Consider the following 25,078-nt stretch of genomic DNA (forward strand, 5'->3'; position numbering starts at 1 on the left):
TTATTTATGCATTAACAAAATTACCAATAAAACCCCCACCAAAATAAAATTTGACTTGAATTTTTTAAAAATAATTTGTAATTCAACTGTTAATTTGTATAGTAATAATCACCTATCAGTTTCTGAGGAATTTATTCTCTAGGAAAACTTGTTCCATTTCTTCTTTTCCTCTCCTATAGCTTACTTATTTTACTGCTTATTATTACTATTTCTAAAAAGGGAAGAAAGAGAAAGAAATAAATTGAAATTCAGATTTGTATATTTTGATATTTAACCATTTTAATAATAATATAATAACAATAGTATCACTTAACTACTACTTCTTGGAGCTATGATTTTTGACAGTGTAAGTACGCCTCCCTATTTTATGACTTTGTAGATAGTCTTCAACAGTTGTGGCCAAAATAGCCTTGGTCAATGCCTTGATCAAAATATTCCTATACCTCTTTTCCTATAATATAATAATAGCTTAAAGAATTGATGATAGCTAAAGTTAAAGCAATTGAACAATTGTGCATTTCAATTATCCATATTATGTCTAATCTTATCCATTGTCATAGATAATAAAGCAGTAAGGTAGATTTTAATTTGATCTAATATTGAATAGGGACTAATAACTTACTTTTGTAAAATCAATGCTGAAGCCTCCTTGACAAAATCCCTGTCCATCAGCATCAATATTTTCTAGAGAAAAAAAAAGTTACATAAATCATAAGAAAAACAGCTCAGCCACAGTGAGAGGGTGAATGATCTGTTAAGGTATCCCAGGAAAGACAATAGGCATCAAAATTTTTAGAGCTTTATTATTGATAAGAAAAACAAAGAACCACATGGACCAATCAATCAAGAACAGGAATGAAAAAAAGCTATGATTCTTAATCCTCCCCTTTCCTATCTCACCCCCTAATTTTATTGTGTCACTTGTAAGAATTATGTCAACATTTAATCATCATAAATGCCAGAAAAGAAGTACTTAAAATTCAATTATATTTTCATATTTCTTGTGAAAAAGTTCCAAGATATACATCTAAAAGCTTATTAACCATCCAGAAAGACCATACACTTAAGTGGTTTGGAGTTTCAAGAGATGATCATCCAGTATGCAAATGAATAACCTCTGAATAGTTCAATGTAAAATAAGACTTAAACAAAATGAGTTCTGAGGGGCTAATGAGGGGCTACTTTTTATAATTAAATACTTCCATGGGACTATAGATCTAAAGCATGAAAGTCTGTAGATTTATAAACCTCAGAGACTATCTATTCTTCTCCCCTCACATTTTACTAAGGAAGAACCTGAAGCTCTGGAAGGTTAAGTGATTTTAAATCATTATATCTCCCTCAGTGTTTTGCAATATCTAACACATAGTAGGTGCCCAATTAAGTATCTGTTGAATTAAAAAATATAATTTTCTGATGTCTTTTCTGTCTTATACCAAAGAAAAAAAATTTCAGTAAAAACTCTGTTTACTAAAAGATCTTTATAAATAAAATAATTTTAGTAAAAATTGTTTAGCACGGTACCTGAAACATACTAGGTACTATATAAATGTTTATTCCCTTTCCTTCCCATTTCCTTTTCTTCCTTAATAGCAATGTATTTCAATAATAAATAAATAACATTTTTGCTGTAATATACTGTGTTTATATTTGAGAAACCAAAACCTCTTCTTCCCTTCCTCTCCCTTCCCTCTCCCCCCCCCCCCCCGAGGCAATTCGGGTTAAATGACTTAGGCAGGGTCACATAGCTAGGAAGTATTAAGTATTTGAGACCAGATTTGAACTCAGCTCCTCCTGACTTCAGGGCTGGTGCTCTATCCACTACATTATCTAGCTGCCCCACCTCATATGTTTTTAATACTTGAATCTTAAAAATCTTAAACACTCTTGACAATATAACTTTAAATATATGGTATTTTATTCAAGATATATTCTAAATTTTTTTAAAATGTTCCGAGATTCCTAATTCATTTTTAATATTAGTGATCTACTTCAATATTATTCATTTTAGTAATAAAGAGCATAATACTACTACTAATTTAAAATTTTTTTCTGACCAAAATGAACTAAGAAAAACATGGATTTCTAGAGTTTCCAGAACATGGTGAATCATTCTAAGGAATTTTGTTCTGACCTCAAGTCAACCATTGTATATCCTTTGTTGCAGTTGCATCAGGAGACTATTTTAGTCTATTTATGAAGACATTCTGCCCTGATTATTGAACTATACAATAATCGGCAGTGTTTGTATGATCTGCACTTTCAAAAAAAAACCCCAACACTTTCTTTTTCAAATTTGGCAGGTGCATATTAAACAAGAATACATATTTTTCAACATTTTAAAGGACTTTATTTTTATTCTTGAACTTTGTATATATATTTTAAGGTTTTCTGAATTGAATTCTACTCAAGATTAATATTCAATTTTTTCTTTATTATTTCACTAAAGTGGCATCAACATATTTTTGAGTCCCTACACAATGTAATAATCAAGGAAATGAACAACCACTTCAAAGGACACTGATGAGGTAATTTCTAAATAAATCCTAATACATCAGAAAAGGCTTAGAGGAAAGAAAAAAGAATTGTTTGTAAGAATGGAGCTGGAAAAATAATATTTTAAGTGTGTTTCAAGACTCAAGTCACCAAACCTGATCTATATAGAAGGGGATAATCTATATCTGACCCATACCTCTCCTTACCTCCAGTCCTTTCACCATAGCTCCTTACTGAATAATAGAATGGTCTCTGAGGCCATATAGTCTAATTCCCCCAACGTATGTACATTTAGTTTTAACTTAACATTAATCTTTACAGAGGGAAAAATCATCCCAAAGTAGACAGACCATTCTATTCTGGAATAGCTCTACTTGCTTGAAGTTTTTATTTCACTAACCCCTAAAATTCAACCTGTTTAAAACTGAATTTGTCATCTTTTTCTTTTAAACTTTCTCTTAGTGTTTTCACTAATATCTCAGTTACACAGAATCACAATCTCAAGATCATATTTCAATTTTTTTTTTTACTCTTGTTACCAGTCATTGATAATTTGCCTTTTCCTGTTGATTAAACTTCTAAGACATCTCTTCCATCTAATACTTTCTTTGCATTCATTTTGCCATCAATACGGTTTGGGAAAGTGAGATTGAGCCCCTCTTTCTATTCTCTCCTTCTTTAATCATTCATCCATACAGTTAACAAAATAATCTTCCTAAGGCAATCTGACCACATCATTCCCCCTTTCAGAAATCCAACTAGTTTTTATGTTAGAGGATAAACTACATGTTTTTATGCCTGACATTTCTGAACTTCTATGATCTGCTACCAATCTTTCTAATCTAAATTCATATTAATGTCCTCAAAACAACCTACATTTTAGCCACAGAGAGGAAAAAGGTTGACCAAAATCACATAGGTGGTCATTAAAAGAACCGACATTAGAACCCAGAGTCCCTTACATTCTTCTTATACTTCATATTATAATTCTTTTGTTCATTATAGATGAAAATATAGAATTAGTCTCCACTTTTGGCCCCAGGGATTGAGTCCTACTGGAAGGTATCATTTAAAGTCATACAGGTCAGAGAAAAACAGTTTTGCATTTACTTTCAGTTGTGGTATTTTTTTAATTTGGAGGTTAAATATATTATCAAAAACTCAACTCTTAATTGGCTTTACTTTTTTCTTTTTTTCAAAAAAAGTTTTCCTTCATCACCATTCTATCTTAAGAGACTACCTTCATGATACTCAAATAAAAAAAAGAGATAGAGAAATATGAAGGTCACCTTCAAAAGTCATTTTCATTCATCCATTCAACAAATGTTCCTTGAGAATCTACAGTGGACATGTGAAAGTCTAGGCAATTTCCTTCTACTAAATCTCCATTATCTCTGGTCCCTTTTAAAATTGAAACATGTGCTTTACCAAGAAAATTTTCTATGATTTGACATTCTCCCTTATGTTAAAAAAATAATAAGGCCAGGCAATGGATGCTTGTATATAAACTGAAATACAGTCTACGATCATTCGTCATGATGGAAAATAACATTCATGTATAAATAATCTGTTGTGATACCTCATTTTTGTAGTATCAAGAACTCAGATGTATATATGAGAATGTTTCAGAAAATTGAAGATTACTCTTTTCAGCACTAGAGCATCTTTCTTTTAACTTTTAGATGGAAGATTTCCATCTAAATTTAAATTTATTAAACTCCCTTAGCTTCTTAAGCAGAGAAAACCGAACATAATTTAACTTTTTTATAACATTCACCAATATTCCAAACATTAAATATTAGTATAAGGGACAGAAGACTGGACTTGGAATCAGGAAAATCTGAACAAGATTATGTGATGAGGATTGTGGATACTGAAGGTGGATCACAACATAGTATTTTCATCTCTTTTTTTTGTTGTTTGCTTTGTTTTCTTTCTCATTTGATTTTTCTTATGCAGCATAATTGTGGAAATATATATAGAAGAATTGCACATTTAACATATATTGGACTACTTTTGTCTGGGGGGATATAATAAGAGAAGGAGAAAAATCTGAAACACAAGATTTTGTAAAGGTGAATGGTAAAACTATATCTGCACATATTTGGAAAAATAATTCCAATTCTTAATCTGATATTAGGTATGCTTTCATGGGTGAGACATTTAATAACCAGGAACCTCAGTTAACTCACTTAAAACTAGGATAATAATAAAAGTACTGATTTCACAGGTTTGTTATGAGGATCAAATTAAATATTGTAGGTAAGATAGTTTTAGACCATAAAATACATTACAAATGACAAATAGGATGATGTTGATGATGATGATGCTTTTATGAATAACTGGGGTGTACAGATTTTTTTTGCCCCTACATTAACTAACTCCCAATTACTATATGTTTTAAAGTTCATATATTTCCTTTTTACATTTTTTTTTGCTTGTGTCTAAATAAGCTGCCCCTCCTCGAAGTCACTGATGTGCCTGATCCTATAGGGTTCTTCTAATTTCCTATTTCTAATATGCTACTGACTTAAGACAAGAAATAAAGATTATAGGAATTATGATAACAATTTACAACAGAGGCTGTAAAGTAGTAAAGAGCATGGCCCTAAAACACAGATTGGCTAATTTTCAATCTGAAAGGCCTTTTTATATTAATTCAGATTCACTCTGAATCTCTGAAGTTAGTGGAAAATGGACTTCTGGATAATGATTTGCTGTATCTTAAACTTATCAATCCCAGAAGATTCGAAACATAAAATGAAAGAACAATGACTAAATTTAACACTTGGGCTGGGAAAGGGAACAGACCTATAATTTCATTAATAATAGAGAATTTCTGGATAAGGAAATTCCCTTTACCAATGCATGCTTGCATTTCTTCTGCAACTTCTAGGCTTAGAGAGTGAACTAGTTCACTGAAAAGTGAAGTGATCCACCCAGAATCACACAGCTAGTATTTATCAGAGATGGGACCTGAACACAGGTCTTTCTGGCTTTAAGAACAGCTCTCTGTTGCCTCCCCCAAATCTCTACAAATAAGGTAACTCTATAGCCTATATTCACTTCAAAAAAGAACTAGAAAAGAGCCAGAAAGATGAACACAAAACTTAAAATTTGAAAACTGAAGTTTAAAAAAATTGACCTTGAAACACAATTTATCCACCTTAAATCTTAAGGCCTCATTCTGTGATATATTCTCTGATTTCCTAATTGAGATATCTCAGTTAGGAAAGTAACATTTTTATCACATTTAGAAAATGTGATAAATGATGGAAGAAGATACCAGTTTCTTCCTCATGAAAAAAGCTGAGCAGAGTAGTTGCTCTCTATTAGAAAAAGAACAAAACAAAGTAGATTAGAAGACAGATCAATAGATCGGGGGGAACAATTAACAATAATAACAGTTAGCATTTATATAGTGCTTCCTATGTGGTAGCAACTGTGCTAAGTTCTCTACAATTGTTATTTCATTTGATCCTCACAAAAATTCTGGGAAAGATACTATTATTATTATTCCTATTTTACAGTTAAAATACATAGCTAATAAATATAAGTCCAGATTGGAAGTAAGGTCTTCCTGATGTCAGACTCAATGTTATTCCCTCCCTCAAGACAGGGCCTCTTAGAAGGTTCTGACATGTGAATATAAATTGAATTCATATTTCAAGTTAGCATCAGAAAACTAATGACAAAAATTTCATCCAATAGCTATTATTTTGCTATTAAAATATATGCTGGGCTTTGAATATTCCTTTGGATCATTGTATCAGAAGAGTCCCACAGTAAGAAGAATATCACAGTTGAACCTACAAGTCTTAGTCCTACACATGACTTACAAGTGTGACAGTGGGCAAGCCTGTTTCCTTCTCTGTAAAAACAAGTACTACTAATTAAACTACCTTATAGGGCTTTTGCCCAGAAAATATTCTTCACAGATGCAGAATTATAAGTCATTTGTAATTTATAGCCTCAAAGAGTTGCTTTGGGGGCACTAAAAATGACTTGACTAGGGTTACATCACAAGGTAGTATCAAGGGAAGATGCATGTACCCAAGTCCTAAAGCTGGAACTCCCAACTACTATAACATGCTAGCTACCAGAAATGTGGTAATGGTTGTAAGAGCTAACCAATATTCACTTCATATATTTAACATAAAAGGGCAAATTGAAATTATGAGACTTTCTGTATAATGATAATTACAGATATGATTCCAAGGTCCCTAATTATATGAACTACTATTCTAGAACAGTTTCTTAAACTGTGGGTAACAACCCCGTATGGAGTCATGTAATTGAATGGGGAGGTGTGTGAAATTAAGACATTATCAGAAAATTTTTAATTTGTATACCTATTTTATATACCTATATACCCCAAGATCACATAAAAATTTCTTGAACACAAAGAATTCACAAGTGGAAAAGTTTTAAGAAATCCTGTTCTAGAGAGTAAGAATAAGATCTTCTTGAGAAAGCCAGACAGATTTGTCCACTGAATCCAGAGAATGATAGGATTATATTTATATACAGACCTTTTGACCTCACAGGAAAACATATTCAGCCACAATCTTTATACCAAATTCATTGTGAGCAAATATGCAAATTCTCACAAAATAAATTTCACATCCCTTTCTAAAAAATTGTTGCAAAGTATAAGAGAAGATTTTCTTCACATACTTGATCGACAAGGAGCATACTCAACAGTCTTTGTTCCATCTTGTAGAAAGCATGTTCCAACAGGTTCTCTCTCTTGTTTCAGTTCAGTCCTCCAATGATATAATGGAGCACAGGCCTGAAGCCAAAAAAAAAAAAAAAGAAAAAAAGAAAAAGAAAAAGTAATAGAACCGGTAAATATTAGTTTTATACACTATTAAATACACTATTTAAAATCAAGCAGGCAAAGCCACAATAAAGCTTAAACAATTTAGAATCACAATGAATACATGAGAATATAATAAATAAATGTCTGTAGAATATAGAAAGATTGAAAATAAGTACCTTTCTCACATCCTATTGAAAGGGATATAAATTAGACAAATAAGTATTACTTTAAAGAAGTTAACAGAAGTCATTTCCAAAAAAATTGTTCATTTTTTTTGCTCAAATGTTGAATTGAATTACAGACTAATTAATTTTTTCCTGTGAAATCTCTTTTATTTTTATTTTCAATAGTATTTTATTTTTCCAAATATATGCACATATAGTTTTACCATTCACTTTTACAAAACCTTGTGTTTCAGATTTTTCTTGCCTTTGAAGTCAGAAAGAGCAGAATTCAAGTCTGTTACTGACACATGCTGGCTGTGTGACTCTGAGAGAGCCTCTCTACTTTTAATTAGCTTAAAGACTAGAAATTACAAATAAATTGTCAGTCTTCATTAATGGAGAGAGTTTCTATGCCAGGATTTCCTTACACCAATAAATCTCATTCAAAAGGGAAAAAAATTAACATGGGGAAAACAGCTCTGTTAGCCATCAAGTTGAATAAGCAATGGGGTTGAAATTTAAGTAAGAAATGGAACTTCAGTAAAGACAGAAAACTGAACTACAGCTTTTACCTAAATAGATGTTTTTGTATCCTAGTAGAAATGAAGCCTTGGCAAAAAAGAACCTTAAACCATATATATGTAAGGTAATATAACAAATATAATTGAAAGGAAGAAAAAAACATATTAGGAGTTTATCAATAGGGAATGTGGTATAGAAAGACTATAAAAATTAAAGATTCATTCACCTAAATATATATGTTAAAATTTACTACTGCTACCAATATTGAATTACTTTCTTTTCTCCTGTTGAACATAGGGTAGAAATACTTTCTTGAGATGACAGTTTTGATGAATTATTAAATAGTTTATTTTGTTTGTTAGGGAAAAAAAGAAATTTTCTTTAAAATAAACTTGAATTTCCTGACAATAACATTTTTTTTAAATTGAGGTATTAGAAATGCAAAGAAGGATCAGTGTTATTTTAAAGACATTAAAGAATTCCTCTCCTTTTCTATTCTTTTATTAGAGATGCTTTTTGTTTCTTACAATTCATTGATTTACAATGTATCCCATTCTTCCTCAATAGTCTTGCTTTACCCCTGTATTTGCTGAAAAGTTTTATTTTTTTTCCTTTACAACTAATTCTTGCCTTTCATTTTAGATATATACATTTTATCATATTTTAAATGACACTCTCATGTTTTACATTGTTTTATTTTCATGACTGAGTATTAAACTTGATCAAAGACTTTTTAAAAAATCCATCTTCATATAATTATGTGATTTGGGCTATTATCTGAATATCATAATGAGAACTGTTGTAATTGTTCAAACATATTTTTATCCCTTGACAAAACTTCAATGTGGTAATAATGAATAACTCTTTGATATGTTGCTATAGTTTTTTTTTTTCTTGACCTATTAAGGACCATGCCTAAGTGAAGGGGCAGGTCAATTCTCCGAGAGCCTCTACATCTGTGGATCATAGCAAGGCAGCCTTTACTGGCACAGGTATTGCTTGTGGATGGGGAATGAAATAAACTGGGGACAGAGGGAAGAGGAGAGCAGTCAGACAATGTAACTGTCTCTCAGTGGGAAGATCAAACAACAGCAACTGCCTCTCAGTCTCCTTGTATCATCATCATACTCTCACATAAAAAGATCCATTCTATAGGTCTGAGTTAGACCTTCAGCAGCCACTGCCAGGTGGCTTCCATATCACAACATTGATCTTTATTCAAAACTTCTGTATCAGTATTTGTTTCATTAAAAAAAATGTTGAATATTTTCTGAGTTTTTGAGAGCCTCTTGACTAAAACAGGAATTAATTGCTCTTTAAACGTTTGATAGAATTTACTTATAAATCTATGTGGAAAAGTGATTTTTCCTCCTCTTTGGAACTTTTAATTTGGAACTTAGACATTAAAAAATGTCTTTTTTAGTATTATTTCCTGGGATTGTATTGTTTAAGATCTCTATTCCATGTGATAAGGTCTAGATTTAGGGAACCAAAATCAGATTAGGGTTTCTGGTGGTCAGGGAGGTGAGGATAAAGAGAGGATAATACTGAAAAAGAATATTATTCCAGCAGGCAGATCTATAGAAAATGGAGTTTTGCACTGAAAATGGAGTTCTCAGTGGACAGAAGGTCCTGGAAGCAAAGGGAGCTGCCAAGGTCCATCTGCAAAGACTTTGGTTGATGGAAGCTTGTGATATTGGGTGTCTTTGTGGGGGTTGGGAAAGCCCAAGCAGATCAGAACCAGTGAGGCTGGGAGAGCCCAAGTTGGCTCAGATCCAGCGGGGGCTGGGACAAGCCCGGATCTTCTATTGGAATTCAAAGGGATGCTTTTTGACCAGGATTTGTAATTGAATCATAGGCTCTGGCATTCTGGAAAGACAACTTGTCTGGGGAGGATATGCCTCAGCCAAGAAGGGCGAAGAATCTGAAGGGAATCACAGATCAGTAGGAAATACAGTTTCTTAAAGGGACCACAACCTGCTTCACATGTTTAGTAATTTGGATATTTTATATTTTCAAGGTAACAATTCTTTGTTTTACTACAATAGTTTTGAATAGTAGATTCTCAAAATTCTTTTCATTTTCTGTAAATAATGCTTGTTCTTTTAAAAATTTTTCTTGGTGATTTGGTTTCCTTCTCTTTTGTCAGGTTAATAATATGTTTATTAATTGCACTGTCTTTTCAAAGAACCAGCTTTTCTCTCCTTTCATATCAACTAGGCAATTTTAGTATAGGACTTATAGAGTACATTAAAATGTTACAAATATGTGATAACAATGCAATATAATTATACCAATATACTAGTATAGTATATTACAAACAACATTTTCAATTTGGAGTTTTGTTTTTTGGGGGCTTTTTTGTTTCCCTAAAAAAGGCATATTAAATTTGTCCAATGGCAAGCTATTCAAAGAAAGCCAGAGCAAATTATTTGAAAAAAATGCAACATGGTAAAAAGGTAAATAAAAATAAACCACAGAATGAGTGATGATATAAGGCTGTCAGAAGACTAGTTTTGAATTACTTTTAAATTTTAAAAGGCATGTATCATATCTGTGCTGCTCTTTTCTAATGGCAATACAAGTCTATTTAAAGGCAGATTGGCACTTTGTTCATACAAAACACATAGATTAAGAAAGGGATCAGTGAAGAAGTAATAGAAGGAAGAATAGTATCTTGAAAAATAAAAGTGATACATAATACCACTATTCTCTGCTGTGGTCAGACCAAATTTACATTTTTACATAGCATTAATTACTTTTTAGAAAGGAGAGGAACAAAGTGGAGTATATAAAAAGGAGAGTGAGCAGCATGGCAAGGGAACTGAAAACCTTTTATGGTATTATACCTCTGAAAACCATATTTACAATTGTATTGTTTGCTTACTCATTTCACTCATGTCCAACTCTTCATTTGGGGTTTTAATGACAAAGATACTAGAGTGTTTTGTCATTTTCTTTTCCAACTCATTTTTACAGATGAGAAACTGAGGCAAACAGGGTTATATGACTTACCCAGTATCATACAACTAGTAAATGTTTGAGGCCAGATTGGAAATTGAAAAGATGAGTCTTTTTTACTTCAGTCCCACTGTCCTATCCACTGCACTATGTAGCTGCCCCTAAAAATAATATAGTGGCAATGTTTAACTGGGAGAAGAGAAGGTTTAGGGGCAACATAATGGCTTGGTGTAAATGTGTAAGAGGCTGCCCTATATAGGAGGAATTCTTGATTCTCTGGAAGGTATATTAAGCATCTAACCTGGTAACTAACTTTAGCTATCTTAAATTTAAGAAAAGAATAAATAATAATGAGTAGAAAATGAAAAATAGAAGATATATAAGGAAAACTTTCTAATGATTAGAGTTGTTTAAAAGTGAGAAGAGCTTCCTCAGAAAGCAGTGAATTCCCCATATTTGGAGTTCTTCAAGCAAAGGAGAGATAGATGATCACAGCCAAGGACACTGTAAAGGGTTTTGCTATTTTAAGTATGGACCAGATGACCTCGGAGGTTCGTTCCAACTTTGAGATTCCATAAATTTATCAAACTAGCAGGTGAAGAAAGAAGAGGATTGAAAGAATTTTTGTAGTTCCTGAACAAAGACTGAAAAAAGTTTAAGATAGCTAAATTTAGATACAGAGTGGATGCTTACTATGCCTTCCTGGAACAGTAAAGATGCGACTAATTTTGTTACAAATAATACTTTTGCAAGTAATTGTAATTTTTTTAGAGGCCTAAAGATGTTCAGGATTCTGTTTAACCATGCTAAAAAATTTTCATGATTTCTTCCCAACCATATTAACTGTCATAGTTATAAAGAACTGAATGACAGTACACACCAGTAGAAAATAGTTAGTTGACATTCTTGTGAAAAATTTTTCTTGATTAGATATATTTTGTCTCCTTATTCCAAGCTACCAAACCCCATGTTACTAAACAGATCATTAGAGGGTGTGTGTGTGTTATGTGTGTGTTAATATATAGACATAAATGCAAAGATATAGATATGGACAGATAAGCTATCATAACTTCATTGAGTTGGAAGGGTTGTTAAAATAATCTAGTCCAATTCTCTCTCTACACAAATGAGAAAACTGAGATCTATAAAAGGCTATGGGAAGACCTGAGATTTGAATCCAGGCCTCCTGATTCCTTGTCTGAAGTTCCTTCCATTTGCTTTGCTACTTACCTTTTTAATAAAAATCTTTCACAAAAAGAGGGGGAAGGAGTGAACCACAATTTTCTTTTATTACTCTTTTGATAAAAGGTAGTAGTTAGATCAATTTAATGTTTGAAATTTTTTTTTAATTTTAATGGCTCCCCAAACTTTTCTTCAGTCTATAGCAAACCTCACTTCCAAACTCCACTGATGTCAATAAGAGTACTTACTATCCATGCAAGGCAACCAGTTTCAAAACCTCATTGAGATCTTTAACTTCTCCCTCTTACCCACCTAACATCTTCAATCTGTTGCCAAATCTTTACATTTGTATCTCTATAACACCTCTCACATTCATCTCTTCTCTCTACATTTACGTGGATATCACTTCAAGTTCAGGCCTCCATCACCTTTCAGCTGAATGACTATCAAAGCTTCCTATTTGGTCCACTATACCTAAAGTTTATAAATATTTCCATACATCCCCCCACACTGATAAATAAATTTTCCTTTATCTAATTATGTAATTTCCCTATTCAATAAACCCTAAAATAAAATATAAACTCCTCTGTTTGGCATTTAAATTATCTTCATAACTTGGCCCCTTCTTATCTTTCCAGTTCTTACACAATCCTACACAATCCTAGATTTCATGCATACTATGATATAGTCATACTGGAATATTTGCTGTACTATACCTATACTTCTGCAAATCCCTTTCAACAGTGGCTGTCTCTCATACATAAAATGTACTTTTTCATCTTTAGAATTTGGAATTTCTAGCTTCCTTCAAGAATTAGTCCAACTACCACCTTTTAATGAAGACTTTTTGACCCATTGCCCCCCCTTCCCCATTCTAGTGTACTTCCAAACAAAATCAAGGCACTTGCTCAGATTCACATGGCTAGTGTTATAGTCCAGAGTCTCTGATCCTAGGCCCACAACTGTAAATACGGCATCACCTAGCTGTCTTACATACTATGTAGATATGTAGATAATATATAAATATTGTCTTTTTGTTATAATATAAGCTGCTTTGAAGACAGGAATTATTTCAATTTTATCTTTGTATTCCTAGGAGTTAGCACAGTGCTTGGCACATAATGAAGATTCAATAAATGCTTGTTGATTGACTGAAATTGTACTTCCAAATACCTGAGGCCATATGTGCAGATATGATAGATTAGTAGAATCATTTTTTATTAAAGCTTTTTATTTTCAAAATATATGCATAGATAATTTTCAACATTCACCCTTGCAAAACCTTGTATTCCAAATTTTTCCCCTTTCTTCCTTCTGCTCCCTCTCCTAGATGACAAGTAATCCAATATATTAAACATGTGCAATTCTTCTATATGTATTTTCACAATTATCATGCTGCACAATAAAAATCAAATCAAAAAAATTAAAAATTAGAAGAAAAATAAAATGAAAGCAAACAATAAAAAAGTGAAAATACTAAATTGTGTTCCAATTCAATTCTCTTTCTGAATTCAAATGGCTCTCTCCATCACAAGTCCATTGAATTGGTCTGAATCATCTCATTACTGAAAAGAGCCACATCTCAGCTCTCTTTGTAGTGGCCAGAAACTGGAAACTGAGTGAAATGAACAGGATCAGAAGATCATTATATATTTCAACAACAGTACTATATGATGATCAATTCTGATGGACCTGGTCCTCTTCAACAATGAGATGAACCAAATCAGTTCCAATAGAGCAGTAATGAATTGAACCAGCTACACCCAGCTAAAGAACTCTGGGAGATGACTATGAACCATGACATAGAATTCCCATTTCCTCTATTTTTGTCCACCTGCATTTTTGATTTCCTACACAGGCTAATTGTACACTATTTCAAAGTCCAATTCTTTTTGTACAGCAAAATAACTATGGATATGTATACACATATTGTATTTAACTTATGCTTTAACATATTTAACATGTATTGGTCAACCTACCATCTGGGGGAGGAGATGGGAGGAAAAAGGGGAAAAATTGGAACAAAAGGTTTTGCAACTGTCAATGCTGAAAAATTACCCATGCATATATCTTGTAAATAAAAAGTTCTAACAAATATATATATACACATACACACACACACACACACACACACACATACACATATACACACATTTATAATGTATATAAAAAAAGAAAGAAAGGAAAGAACCACATCTGTCAGAACTGATCATCGTATACTCTTACTGTTCCTGTATACAATGTTTTTCTTGACCTATTCCCTTCACTTAGCATCAGTTCATGAAAGTCTCTTCAGGTCTCTCTGAAGTTATCCTGCTGATCATTTCTTATAGAACAAAAAAATTCGATAACATTTATATATAACTTATTCAGCCATTCTCCAACTGATGAGCAACCATTAAATTTCCAGCTCCTTGCCAAGTAGTATCATTTTAAATAAACTAAGTTCAGATATGCATCTTGTATGAACTGGCTTTATTTTCTTCATTAGATTATAATTTTCCATAGCAAACAAAAAAGAGCCCTATTTATTACACCGCTCTTTATAAAATGAGTCTTTAATGAAAATTGTTCCTTAATCAAAAATTTGTTCATATTTCACATACTTTCATTCCACCTTGGATCACATTATTAAGCTAAAAACTACATTTTTACATATCTTATTATCAGCTAAATCTGAAGTTTATACAAACATATAAAAAATTCCAAGGGGAAATTAGTAATGATATTAATATTAATAGATAACAACAATTACCATTTAGATAACACTTTTTGCCAAGAGATTCAAAATTATTATTTTATCTTCATAACAACACTAGGAAGTAGATACTATTACTATCCCATTTTACAAAGAAAAAAACCAAGATTGAGAGGGACTAAGTGACTTTGCAGTTTCATAAATAAGTATCTGAAAGATCTAACCTTTGATCTTTCTGAATCCATGTCTAGCACTTTTCCTGTATGCCACTTAACTGTCTCCTGATGATCAGAGAAGCAAAATAAATAAATGAAACTTTTAAGTTCCTTTTAAGTCATTATCTGGTTGCATTTACATATTTGGGGCATAAAAAAGTTATTTTTAGAGTTTGCACATGAGATTTTCTTAACTAACTGAACTACCTAATTAACAAACTATTAAATTGTCTAAAGAACTTACCAAAATTTTATCCTGTTTAGATCTCACAGACGCCCCAAACCACTGGTGAGACTTAAATTCCAATGGATCATTCGTGGCATAATCTCTATTGCCTAAAGAAGAAAAATGGGAGAAAGAAACCCTTAACATTATTTTTAAATAATATAGCAACTTTTTATGATTATGGTTGATCAAATATTTTGACAGAGACATAAACACATTCATTAACAATTTTTAAAGACTGGATTCAGATTATTAAAATATAATCTCTTAACACGATTAATAGTAAACATCATTTAGTCTATCTTTGAATGGAAGGTGAGAAAATTGTGAGAATTGAGTAAACCAAACTGACTCCATCTTATGACTCAATTCTGGATCTAACTCAGTTGTCTTTCTATTAAATTATAGGTCTAATCTAATTTCTGTTTTATGAGGAAAACTTTATTTAATTATGGAAATTATGAGAAAATCTTATTACACTGTTTGAATCTAACCTGGCTGGGAAAGCTGGACCATTTCTACTTGTTGCTTGGAGGCCTGTAAGTTAGGGCCTAGATTTTGCTGACCAGAAATCCATTCAAATACAAAGAATAATGCAAGGAATTTTCTCACAATTAAACATCCCACATGTTTTATGTGAAAATTAGCTCCATACTGGTCCAGTTATTATTTTCACATTCTATTGGTGAATATAGACTTTTGTGGGGAGTGGAACACTTCATTTTTTAATTTCAAGGAATTGAACAAATTTACTTTCCCCAACTCAGAAAGTCCCTAATCTTTCTTCTAATTGGAAATCGGATTGCCTAATTAATTATACATCCTGCTTTATAACCTCATTATTGTTTTTTTTTAATGAATAAAAATCTGTCTCCTCCTGTATTCAGGATCCAGTGCCATGCTAAAGAAGCCTAGTCCAGATTTATTATACAATTGGCATGCACTACTTAATAAATCTATATGCTCAGAAATGCAAATCTTTGTTTCCTTAGTTACTTCAGATTTCACTCACTACCAAAGGTACTTAAGAATTCTCCAATGCCTATTTCCCCATTATAAACATCAATTTTCCCTATGTTGTATTTGTGCAGAAGTGGTAGTAGTCTAGAGAACCTAGATAATCAATCAACAAGAATGCCTACAATAAGCCTAGAAGTTTTATTCAAGAATGATTTCCATTACAAATGACAAAAAATAAAATTAATATTAACCTCTTGTAACATTGCTACCAGGAGAAAAGGCTAACATTCACACTAGTAGTTATATTTTTTAAGAAACATGACTTCATCAATATATCCAACTTAAATTCTGACAAGTCCAAATCAGTATAAGATTGAGCTATGCAAACAGAAAACTTCTATTATGTAAAATTATTTTTTAATGACAAACCATAAAATTAGATGATAAAAATAGGGAAACATACACACACAAAATAAGCTTTTTATACCTAAAGCATTTGATTTAGTAAAACAGAATTGTGCTTTTTAGACTCTTTTACAACAAAGTGTTTCCCATACACACACTAAAGCCACTCAAGATTCCTTAGAAGTTATACAAAAGAAATAACCCTGTTCAGTGACCCTGTGATAATGTACATCAGGCAAAAGGGAAAATATGGAGATATAGGCTTGCCAATGGAGGGAAAACTGGATTGGAAGAGATTTGGCCGAATCCAAGTAGAATTTCTGAGGATGGTGATGATATCCCTAGAAATCTTTTTTTTTTCTTCCCAGATACTATTGTGTGATTGTATCAAGCCTCAGAACACCGCAGAATCTCCTGGAAGAGATCCATGATTTCTCTAAGATATTTGGCCTGATCAACTATATAGGAAAGACCAAATGGATTAAGAATGTTTATTGACCAGATTTCAGGATGCATTTGGATGATCAACTTATAAAACGTGTCCATCAGTATGTAAATCTGGGATAAATGATACAAACAAATGATGGATTGGGTCCAGAGTTAGATAGGAAGAGAGTGGATTTTGGGGAAAATTGAAAGTTCCTTCGCTCAATTACCAAGGAAAGAAAAGATTAATTTTGTTAATATCAGCATTATATTGAAGAATAAAACTGCTATGAAAAAGAACATACATGGTGCAGTAGAGAAATACATGGTGACTGTGAGGAGTCTGCAAAATAAAATCAATAAGGAACCATGAACGACAGGAATAAAAGATATAATCAAATAATCACATAAATATGAAAAGAAAATAGACTGGTTATATAGCAAAAGAGAGGGATGACAGGTGAGCAGCCAAAAACCTTGGTTGGCATCACTGAGATGTCAGAAGAAAATGATAGAGATACCCAACATATTGGGTGGATGCTGCTAGTGAACCTCTGAGAAGGAATAGATAAGTCACACAGAATGTGCAGGTTTAGAATGAATTGAAATCCACATCATTGGAGGGAACTTTTGAATCGATGAGATCACAGATCAATTTCAGTATGACCATATGCTTATAGATATATTTTTCCATATACATAATTATTCTGACTAGTTGGTCAAAACTAACTATAAACTATGAATGCCCTAACAAACCTATAAAGGTCCTCAAAAGTTAGAAATCAAATCTTATTGCTATAAAAATCTCTGTATAACAAAAGATTTTAACTCATAGATGATGGCTAACTTAAATAGCCATATTTACCATGATGCATTCTAGTACAACTTAATTTAACTAGTCCATTGTTTAAAATATTTTAATATTTAATTATAATATAATACCCTCAAGGTGACACTGCAAACCTAATTTTAAAAATACTTGTTATGCAAATTGCAAAATTAACATAAAACATAAAACTTTTATCATTTTTTCTGAAATCTTTTTCCCTGACACTATGTGTAGGTTGCGCTCTCTCTCTCTCTCTCTCTCTCTCTCTCTCTCTCTCTCTCTCGCTCTCTTGCTCTCTCTCTCGCTCTCTTGCTCTCTCTCTCGCTCTCTTGCTCTCTCTCTCTCTCTCTCTCTCTCTCTCTCTCTATCCCTCCCTCCTCCCCTTCATTACCCCCTCCCCTCTATGAATAATATAATATGAAAAAGAACATGATATAATGAAAAGAGCAGTTAATTAGGAGTTAGAAAATTTTAATTTTAGTCTTGCGTCTTCCATTAGCCACCTTGTAATTTTATATAAGTACATCAACAATTCTGGACCTTAGCTATTTGTAAAATGAGGAGGTTGGATATCCTCTCAGAGTCATGCCAACTATAATGCTAACTATTCTGTGATCCATATGTTCCTTGGCCATAACTCAAATTAAATGCCAAGGTCAAAATAAGGGGGAGAGAATAAGCCATGCTATGTTCTTTTTGCACATATTTTTCTCCCCTGCAGATTAGATTCCAAAATTGTAGAATTCAGCTGAATAACCTTGAAACCAAAAAGTTAAACTCTGGTGCCACTCCAAGAGATGTCACAATCACATGAGTTGTTGATTCCTCAACTCTCTGACCTTACAGTAACAGAGTTGTAATTGTTGTTTGTCCTTTATTCTTGAAGAGGACCAGTGACATCAAGAAAATAATATCTTTACTTACAAATGAATTGAATTTAAGTAAAGGAGGGCTGTGCAAAGTCACCAGTCTTACTCTCTCTTTCACAGCCATCCACATCCAGTGGCAAGATATAGATCAGAACAACTGGAGATGACCCAAGATGTGGAGGAAGATCTTATCCTTTTTAAGCTAAAGTCTTTCCCAGATCTCAGTTTCTCTGAGGCAATGCTCATTCAGTTGTTAAGGATAGGTTAAAAATGAGGCGAAATGGCCTCTTTTAGTTTCTTAAAAAAATAATCAATCTGGGATGTGACTCTTTCCAACAATGAGATGATTGATGCCAGTTCCAATGATCTTATGATGAAGAGAGCTATCTACACCCAGAGAGAGGGCTGTAGGAACTGAGTGTGGATCACAACAAAACATTCTCACTCTTTTTGTTGTTTGCTTGCATTTTGTTTTTGTTTTGTTTCTGTTTGTTGCTGAATAAGTTGTGGTATATGAATGTTATGGAATATTATTGTTCTGTAAGAAATGACCAGCAGGATGATTTCAGAAAGACCTGGAGAGAATTACATGAACTGATGCTAACTGAAATGAGCAGAACCAGGACATCATTATACATGGCAACAACAAGATTATATGATGATCAATTTTGATGCACATGGCTCTCTTCAAAAATGAGATGATTTAAACCAATTCCATTTGTTCAGTGATAAAGAAAGCTAATTACACCCAGAGAGAGAACCGTGGGAACAGAGTGTGGATGACAACATAGCATTCTCACTCTGTTGATATTTGCTACCTTAAGAGGTATCTGTTACTATTATTCCTTGGATGAATTTATTTATTTTGATACATTATTTTGGTTGAAATACAAGACAAAAAATCCAATATTGTATAGCTAAGTAGTTAGAAAAGAGAGGAGTATTTTATTACATAAATAATGTTTTCATACTATAATGAAAATAGTTTTGACTTTGAGGACAGCCTAAAAGAGTCTTGGAAACCCCAAATGTTTTGAAAATTGCCATTTTACAGTTTCTTGGTCACCTTCTTATTTGACAAATAAAGAAATTAAGGCCCCAAAGCATGAATAAAACACTGGAAGAGTTCAAATTTGTATTTGAACTCAAACACTTTGTAGTTGTATGACCTGAGTTAGTCACTAAACCTGTTTGCCTCAGTTTCCTCAACTGTACCTGGGAATAATAGGAACAGGTACATCCTAAAGTTGCCATGACAATAAAAAAAGGTAACTTTTGTAAAGGTTTTGACACAGTGTCTGATACATAGTAGATATTATATAAATGTTATTGTTATTACACAACAAATTTAATGTAGAAACAGATAAGAAAATTCAGGTATCTTCTATTAAACCAGATATTTGTCTTTTAGTCAAAGAACATTTGTGCTAAGAATTAGGAATAAAAATCAAGTAGAAAAAAATAAGAATCTTACATTTCAATAGGGAAGAAAATATATAAAGGCAAACTGAAATGTGAGGGTAAGGAGAGGGGGAGAAGGGAGAGAAGACAGGTACCCAGTATGAGAGAATGAGAGTAAAAATATTAAGTACAGTCAGGAGAATAATGAGACAATGCTGGTCTAGGCACCTTCCTTAAATGGAGGTTCTGGAAGGAATTATCCAATCAGAAGGAAAGACCCCAAAGGACAGAGGACATTTCCAATAAATTCCAAGACTAACGTGAAGATGCTAACAATGAAGAGTTGAGACATGTAACAGAAAGTCTGATTTGCAACGTGGAAAGGAATGACCAAATGCCTAGCCTGTATTGCTTCCTTAAATAGAAATTTTGAGAAAAGCTATCTAATCAGATGGAGATACTACAGGAGCAAAAATATTACAGAGATTTGATAATATTTAAAGCAATATCATTCTTCTCAATAAATTGTTTTTTATTTGAAAAATCATTATTTATTTAAATGATACTATGAGTTGATCATTATTTTAAATGAAAAATATTTTACAGTTTATCAGTTTTAATTTCTAATATATGATATGAACCACAATATTCGTTGGAGTCTTCAATCATTTTTACTCTTTTGGTCCTGAAATCAAAATTTTAGAATCTCTTCTCTAAAGAGTCTATAATTGATCTTAGATCTACTGATCATTAGACCTACTGATGATTTTAAGTAGTATAATATTCTATAAGAAGTGCATGAGTAGATATATTTCTTCTCAGTTTAAGAAAAACAGAAAATAATTGTCATTGCTCCATTTCCCATACACAGTCAACTTAGATGTTATTTTTTGAAGAGTGACAAATGTAGCAATCTAAATTAAATTGAAATCACATGCAGTTTATGATATAGTCACATTTGTAACCACAGTAAAATTTTTCTCACAATCAGCTGATGTAATCATCAGGGTATGCAAAATGCCCATGTAGAGAGACAAAAAGCAAAATATATTCCTGGTATGGAATCTGTTTTCTGGGACTTTCTCTCACTAGGTTTTTTTATGCCAAGTTTGGCCAAAATATGCCACCAATATGGAATCCTTCTGGGATTTTTTTTTTTTTTGCCTAGATGTTATGCCATGCTTGGCCTCATGGGACAGACCCAAATTGGCATAATTCTAGAGGAAATTCTCAAAACACACAGAGCTGATCTAAGTCACTCATATCTTTTTTTTAAGTTTTAATATTAGTTCTGAGTAAAAATTATAAGTTACTCAGTTTTAAGTAATTCTTTCAGTTTCACTTATAAGTAATCATGCACACTGATTTATTTTCCTATTGAAAATGTATTATCACTGTACCATGTGCTTTGAAAATAAGGTAGTTGCTAGATGCATAATTGGTGCTTAATGATGTGTTGGACAAGCAAAGAAGCACAAATATTTTATTATGCTACTTCTCCTCAAAGTTGGCATATGACTCTTGTCTCTTGGCCATAACATCTACCTCAGTGAGACCCTCGTGAATGATCATGCTATGGCTGACAGTTGTCTTTTGAACTTCAGCTACTTCCATTACAGAGTATAACTGCTTGGGTTAGGATGACGACAGTGGGAATGAAAAAGAGGGAATAATATATATTCTTATAAAGAAAGGCAACTGGATATGGAAGGTGAGAATAATACAAATCAAGAATGTTTGAGCAAATGAGTTGGAGGGAAAGATTACTTATTTGGCTTTTGATATGCTGCTTAGTACTCCTAGCAAGCCAGGTCTATGATATAGTATAAAGAATAGCAGATCTGGAATCAGAAAACAAGTTCAAATCTTGGTTCCATCCTAGATAGCTCTGTTGACCTTTTCTGCTAAGTCTACCTGAACCACAGTTTCCTCATATGCAAAGTGAGAAGATTGGACAAGATAACTTTCAAGTTTCCTTTCAGCTATAAAGCTATGACCTTATCATCTAAGAGCTATCTATTGGACATTAGCTATCTAGGAAAGACCGAAACTCTAGAAAAAAGAGTAGATAAGAGTCATTTACAGATTTGGAAGTCTACAAACTATAACCTCCCTGAATTATAGTAGAAGTTATAGAAATAAATTACTTATTTTCAATGAAAGAAGTATTGAAATAGGATAAAAAGATCCAAGGACAATACTTATTCCACTAAAGCATGTGCATACTGATATGTTGGACTCTGCTATACTCACTGTAAAATTTCATCACAAAATTCAATTCTGAACTAAAAGGCATATATTAACCTTGTAGGTAAAGACTGGAAAACTGTTGAACTAAATTCAAGAAAGATTTGAGATTGAGGGAACACTAAAGCCTATAGATGATGGTCCATCCAAACCCAAAATCTACTAACTACAATAATCTTGGAAGAATTTAACTTTGAGCAAAACTTTAGTAAATAAGAATTGCAGTGAAGTGGGAAAAGTCAGTCTAAGTTATTAATTGCACATTATAAAGCTAGAAGAGATATTTATAAGGCAAAACACCAACTTCCTAGGAAGCGGATCCAAAATGTCAGAGTAAAGACAGAGATTCTCTGAGCTCTTTCTCTAAACTACTCAACTGTACCTGGGAATGATAGGAACAGGTACATCCTAAAGTTGCTACGAAGATAAAAAAAAAGATACATTTAAATACATTTAAATAACATCTCTAAAGAAATTTTAGAGTGTCAAAATCCCCAAAAGACAGTGATACAATTTTCCAGCCAAAGACAACTTAGAAGGTCATCAGGAAAGATCTGTTGCACCAGGGTGAGAGTGCATTTTAGAACAAGCTGTTCCAGCACAGTTCCAGCACAAGGCCAGTAACAGACCTTGGGAACTTCTGAATCAGTGATAGCAGTCGCAATTTCCAGATCGCTCTGTCCACAGACACCAAAAACAACTTAGAACGTCAGCAAGAAAGATTTGTCACACTAGAGTGAGAAGGGAACATAACCCAATCCAGGCTATGCCAGAACAGCCCCAGCATACCAGGAGCAGGACTTGGGAGCCACTGGATCAGTGCTGGGGATGACAGCAATCGCAGCAGTAGCTTTCACACCTATAGATGGTAAGGAAGCTGGACAGCTCGTCAGAAGACTGTAGGAATCTCTTTACTAGCATTGAGACAGGAGTCTGTTGTTTTGCCCATATTCCAATCCAGGATGCAATTCTGGCTTATAATAAAAGCTTAAAGAGGATTTTAAAAATCAAGTAAGGGAGGTAATGGAAAAATTAAGAAGAGAAATAAGAGTGATACAAAAAGAAATGCTAAGAGCCAATGAGGAGAATACTAAAAAGCAAAGTTGGGCCAAATAGAAAAAGAGAGTACAAAAACTCATTGAGGAAAATAATTCCTTTAAAATTAGAAATGAGCAAATGGAAAACTAATGACTTCATGAAAAAATCAAGAAACAATTAAGCAAAACCAAAGGAAAAGCAACTCATTGGAAAAGCAACTAACCTAGGAAATAGATTCAGAGAGATAATTTAATAATTACTGGGCTACCCAAAAGCCATGATCAAAAAAAGAGCCTAGACATCATCTTTCAAGAAATTATCAAGGAAAACTGTCCTGACCTTCTAGAACAAGAAATTAAAATAGAAAGGGAAAGATCATCTTCTGAAAGAAATCCCAAGATAAACACTCCCAGGAATATTATAGCCAAATTCTCGAACTCTCAGATTAAGGAGCAAATTTTGCAAGCACTCAGGAAGAAATCATTCAAATATACTGGAGCCACAGTCAGGATAATACAAGATTTAGCAGCTTCTATAGTAAAGAACTGGAGAACTTGGAATATGATATTCTGGACAACAAAGGAGCTAGGCTCACAACCAAGAATTATGTACCTATCAAAATTAAATATCAGGGAGATAATGAGTATTCAGTGAAATAAAAGACTTCCAGTCATTCTTGATGAAAAGATCAAAGCTAAATAGAAAATGTGACTTTCAAATACAAGATTCAGGAGAAACATAAGGGGCTAATCAGGAAAGGGAAATCATAAGAAACTTAATATAGTTAATCTGTTTATATTCCTACATGGGAGTATGATACTTGTAACTCATAGGAATTTTCTAATTATTAGGATAGTTAGAAGTAAATATTGACAGAAGGCACAGGTGTGAATTAAATATGAAAAGATAATATCTAAAAAAATTAAAATTAAGAGGTAAAGGAGAAATGTATTGGGAGAAAGTGAAAGGGAGAGGTGAAGTGTAAATTATCTGCCATAAAAGAGACAAGAAAAAATATTTTTAATGAAAGAGAAGAGAAGGAAAGAAGAGGGAGTCAGTGAATCTTGTTTTGATCAGAACTGGCTCAAAGAATGAATAACGTACACACTCAATTGGGTATAGAAATCTATTTTACCCTGTAGGAAAGTAGAAGGGGAAGGGGATATGAAAAGGAAAGAGGATGATAGAAGAGAATGCATATTGGGGGAGAGGATAGTCAGAAGCAAAACACTTTTGAGGAAAGAGAGTGAAAAGAGAGAATAAAATAAACAGAGAAACAGCAAAGGTAATTGTGAAAAGAATGTTGAAGCAAGTTTTTCTGATAAAGGCCTCATTTCTTAAACATAGGGAACTGAGCCATATTTATTTTTTAAAAATCGTAAATAAGAGCATTCCCCAATTGTTAAATGATCAAAAGATATAAACAGTTTTCAGATGAAGAAATCAAGCTATTTACAGCCATGTGAAAAATATGTTGATGAATTTGCAAACTGATTCAACCATTCCATAGAGCACTTGGAAATATGCCCAAAGGGCCATGCAAACCTAGCAGTGCCACTACTAGATTTGTATTCCGAGAGATTTTTTTTTTTAAAAGAAAGGGACCTCTGTGTACAA

The 25,078-nt window shown here is 32.8% G+C and overlaps 1 protein-coding gene across 2 annotated transcripts in view; it reads right to left on the reverse strand.

The window, feature by feature from the left end:
• The window catches only part of ITGAV (integrin subunit alpha V), a 128,221-nt gene that overhangs the window by 65,638 nt on the left and 37,505 nt on the right, over positions 1-25,078 (reverse strand). For both annotated transcript variants that reach the window (XM_051986060.1, XM_051986061.1), the window contains exons 3-5: positions 15,305-15,396; positions 7,174-7,288; positions 623-684 (exon numbers count right to left, since the gene is read on the reverse strand). In XM_051986060.1, coding sequence (XP_051842020.1) covers positions 623-684; positions 7,174-7,288; positions 15,305-15,396 — 269 coding nt within the window. The remainder of the gene's footprint in view (positions 1-622; positions 685-7,173; positions 7,289-15,304; positions 15,397-25,078) is intronic.

Source organism: Antechinus flavipes, chromosome 3 (assembly GCF_016432865.1).
Source record: "Antechinus flavipes isolate AdamAnt ecotype Samford, QLD, Australia chromosome 3, AdamAnt_v2, whole genome shotgun sequence".
Taxonomy (NCBI): domain Eukaryota; kingdom Metazoa; phylum Chordata; class Mammalia; order Dasyuromorphia; family Dasyuridae; genus Antechinus; species Antechinus flavipes.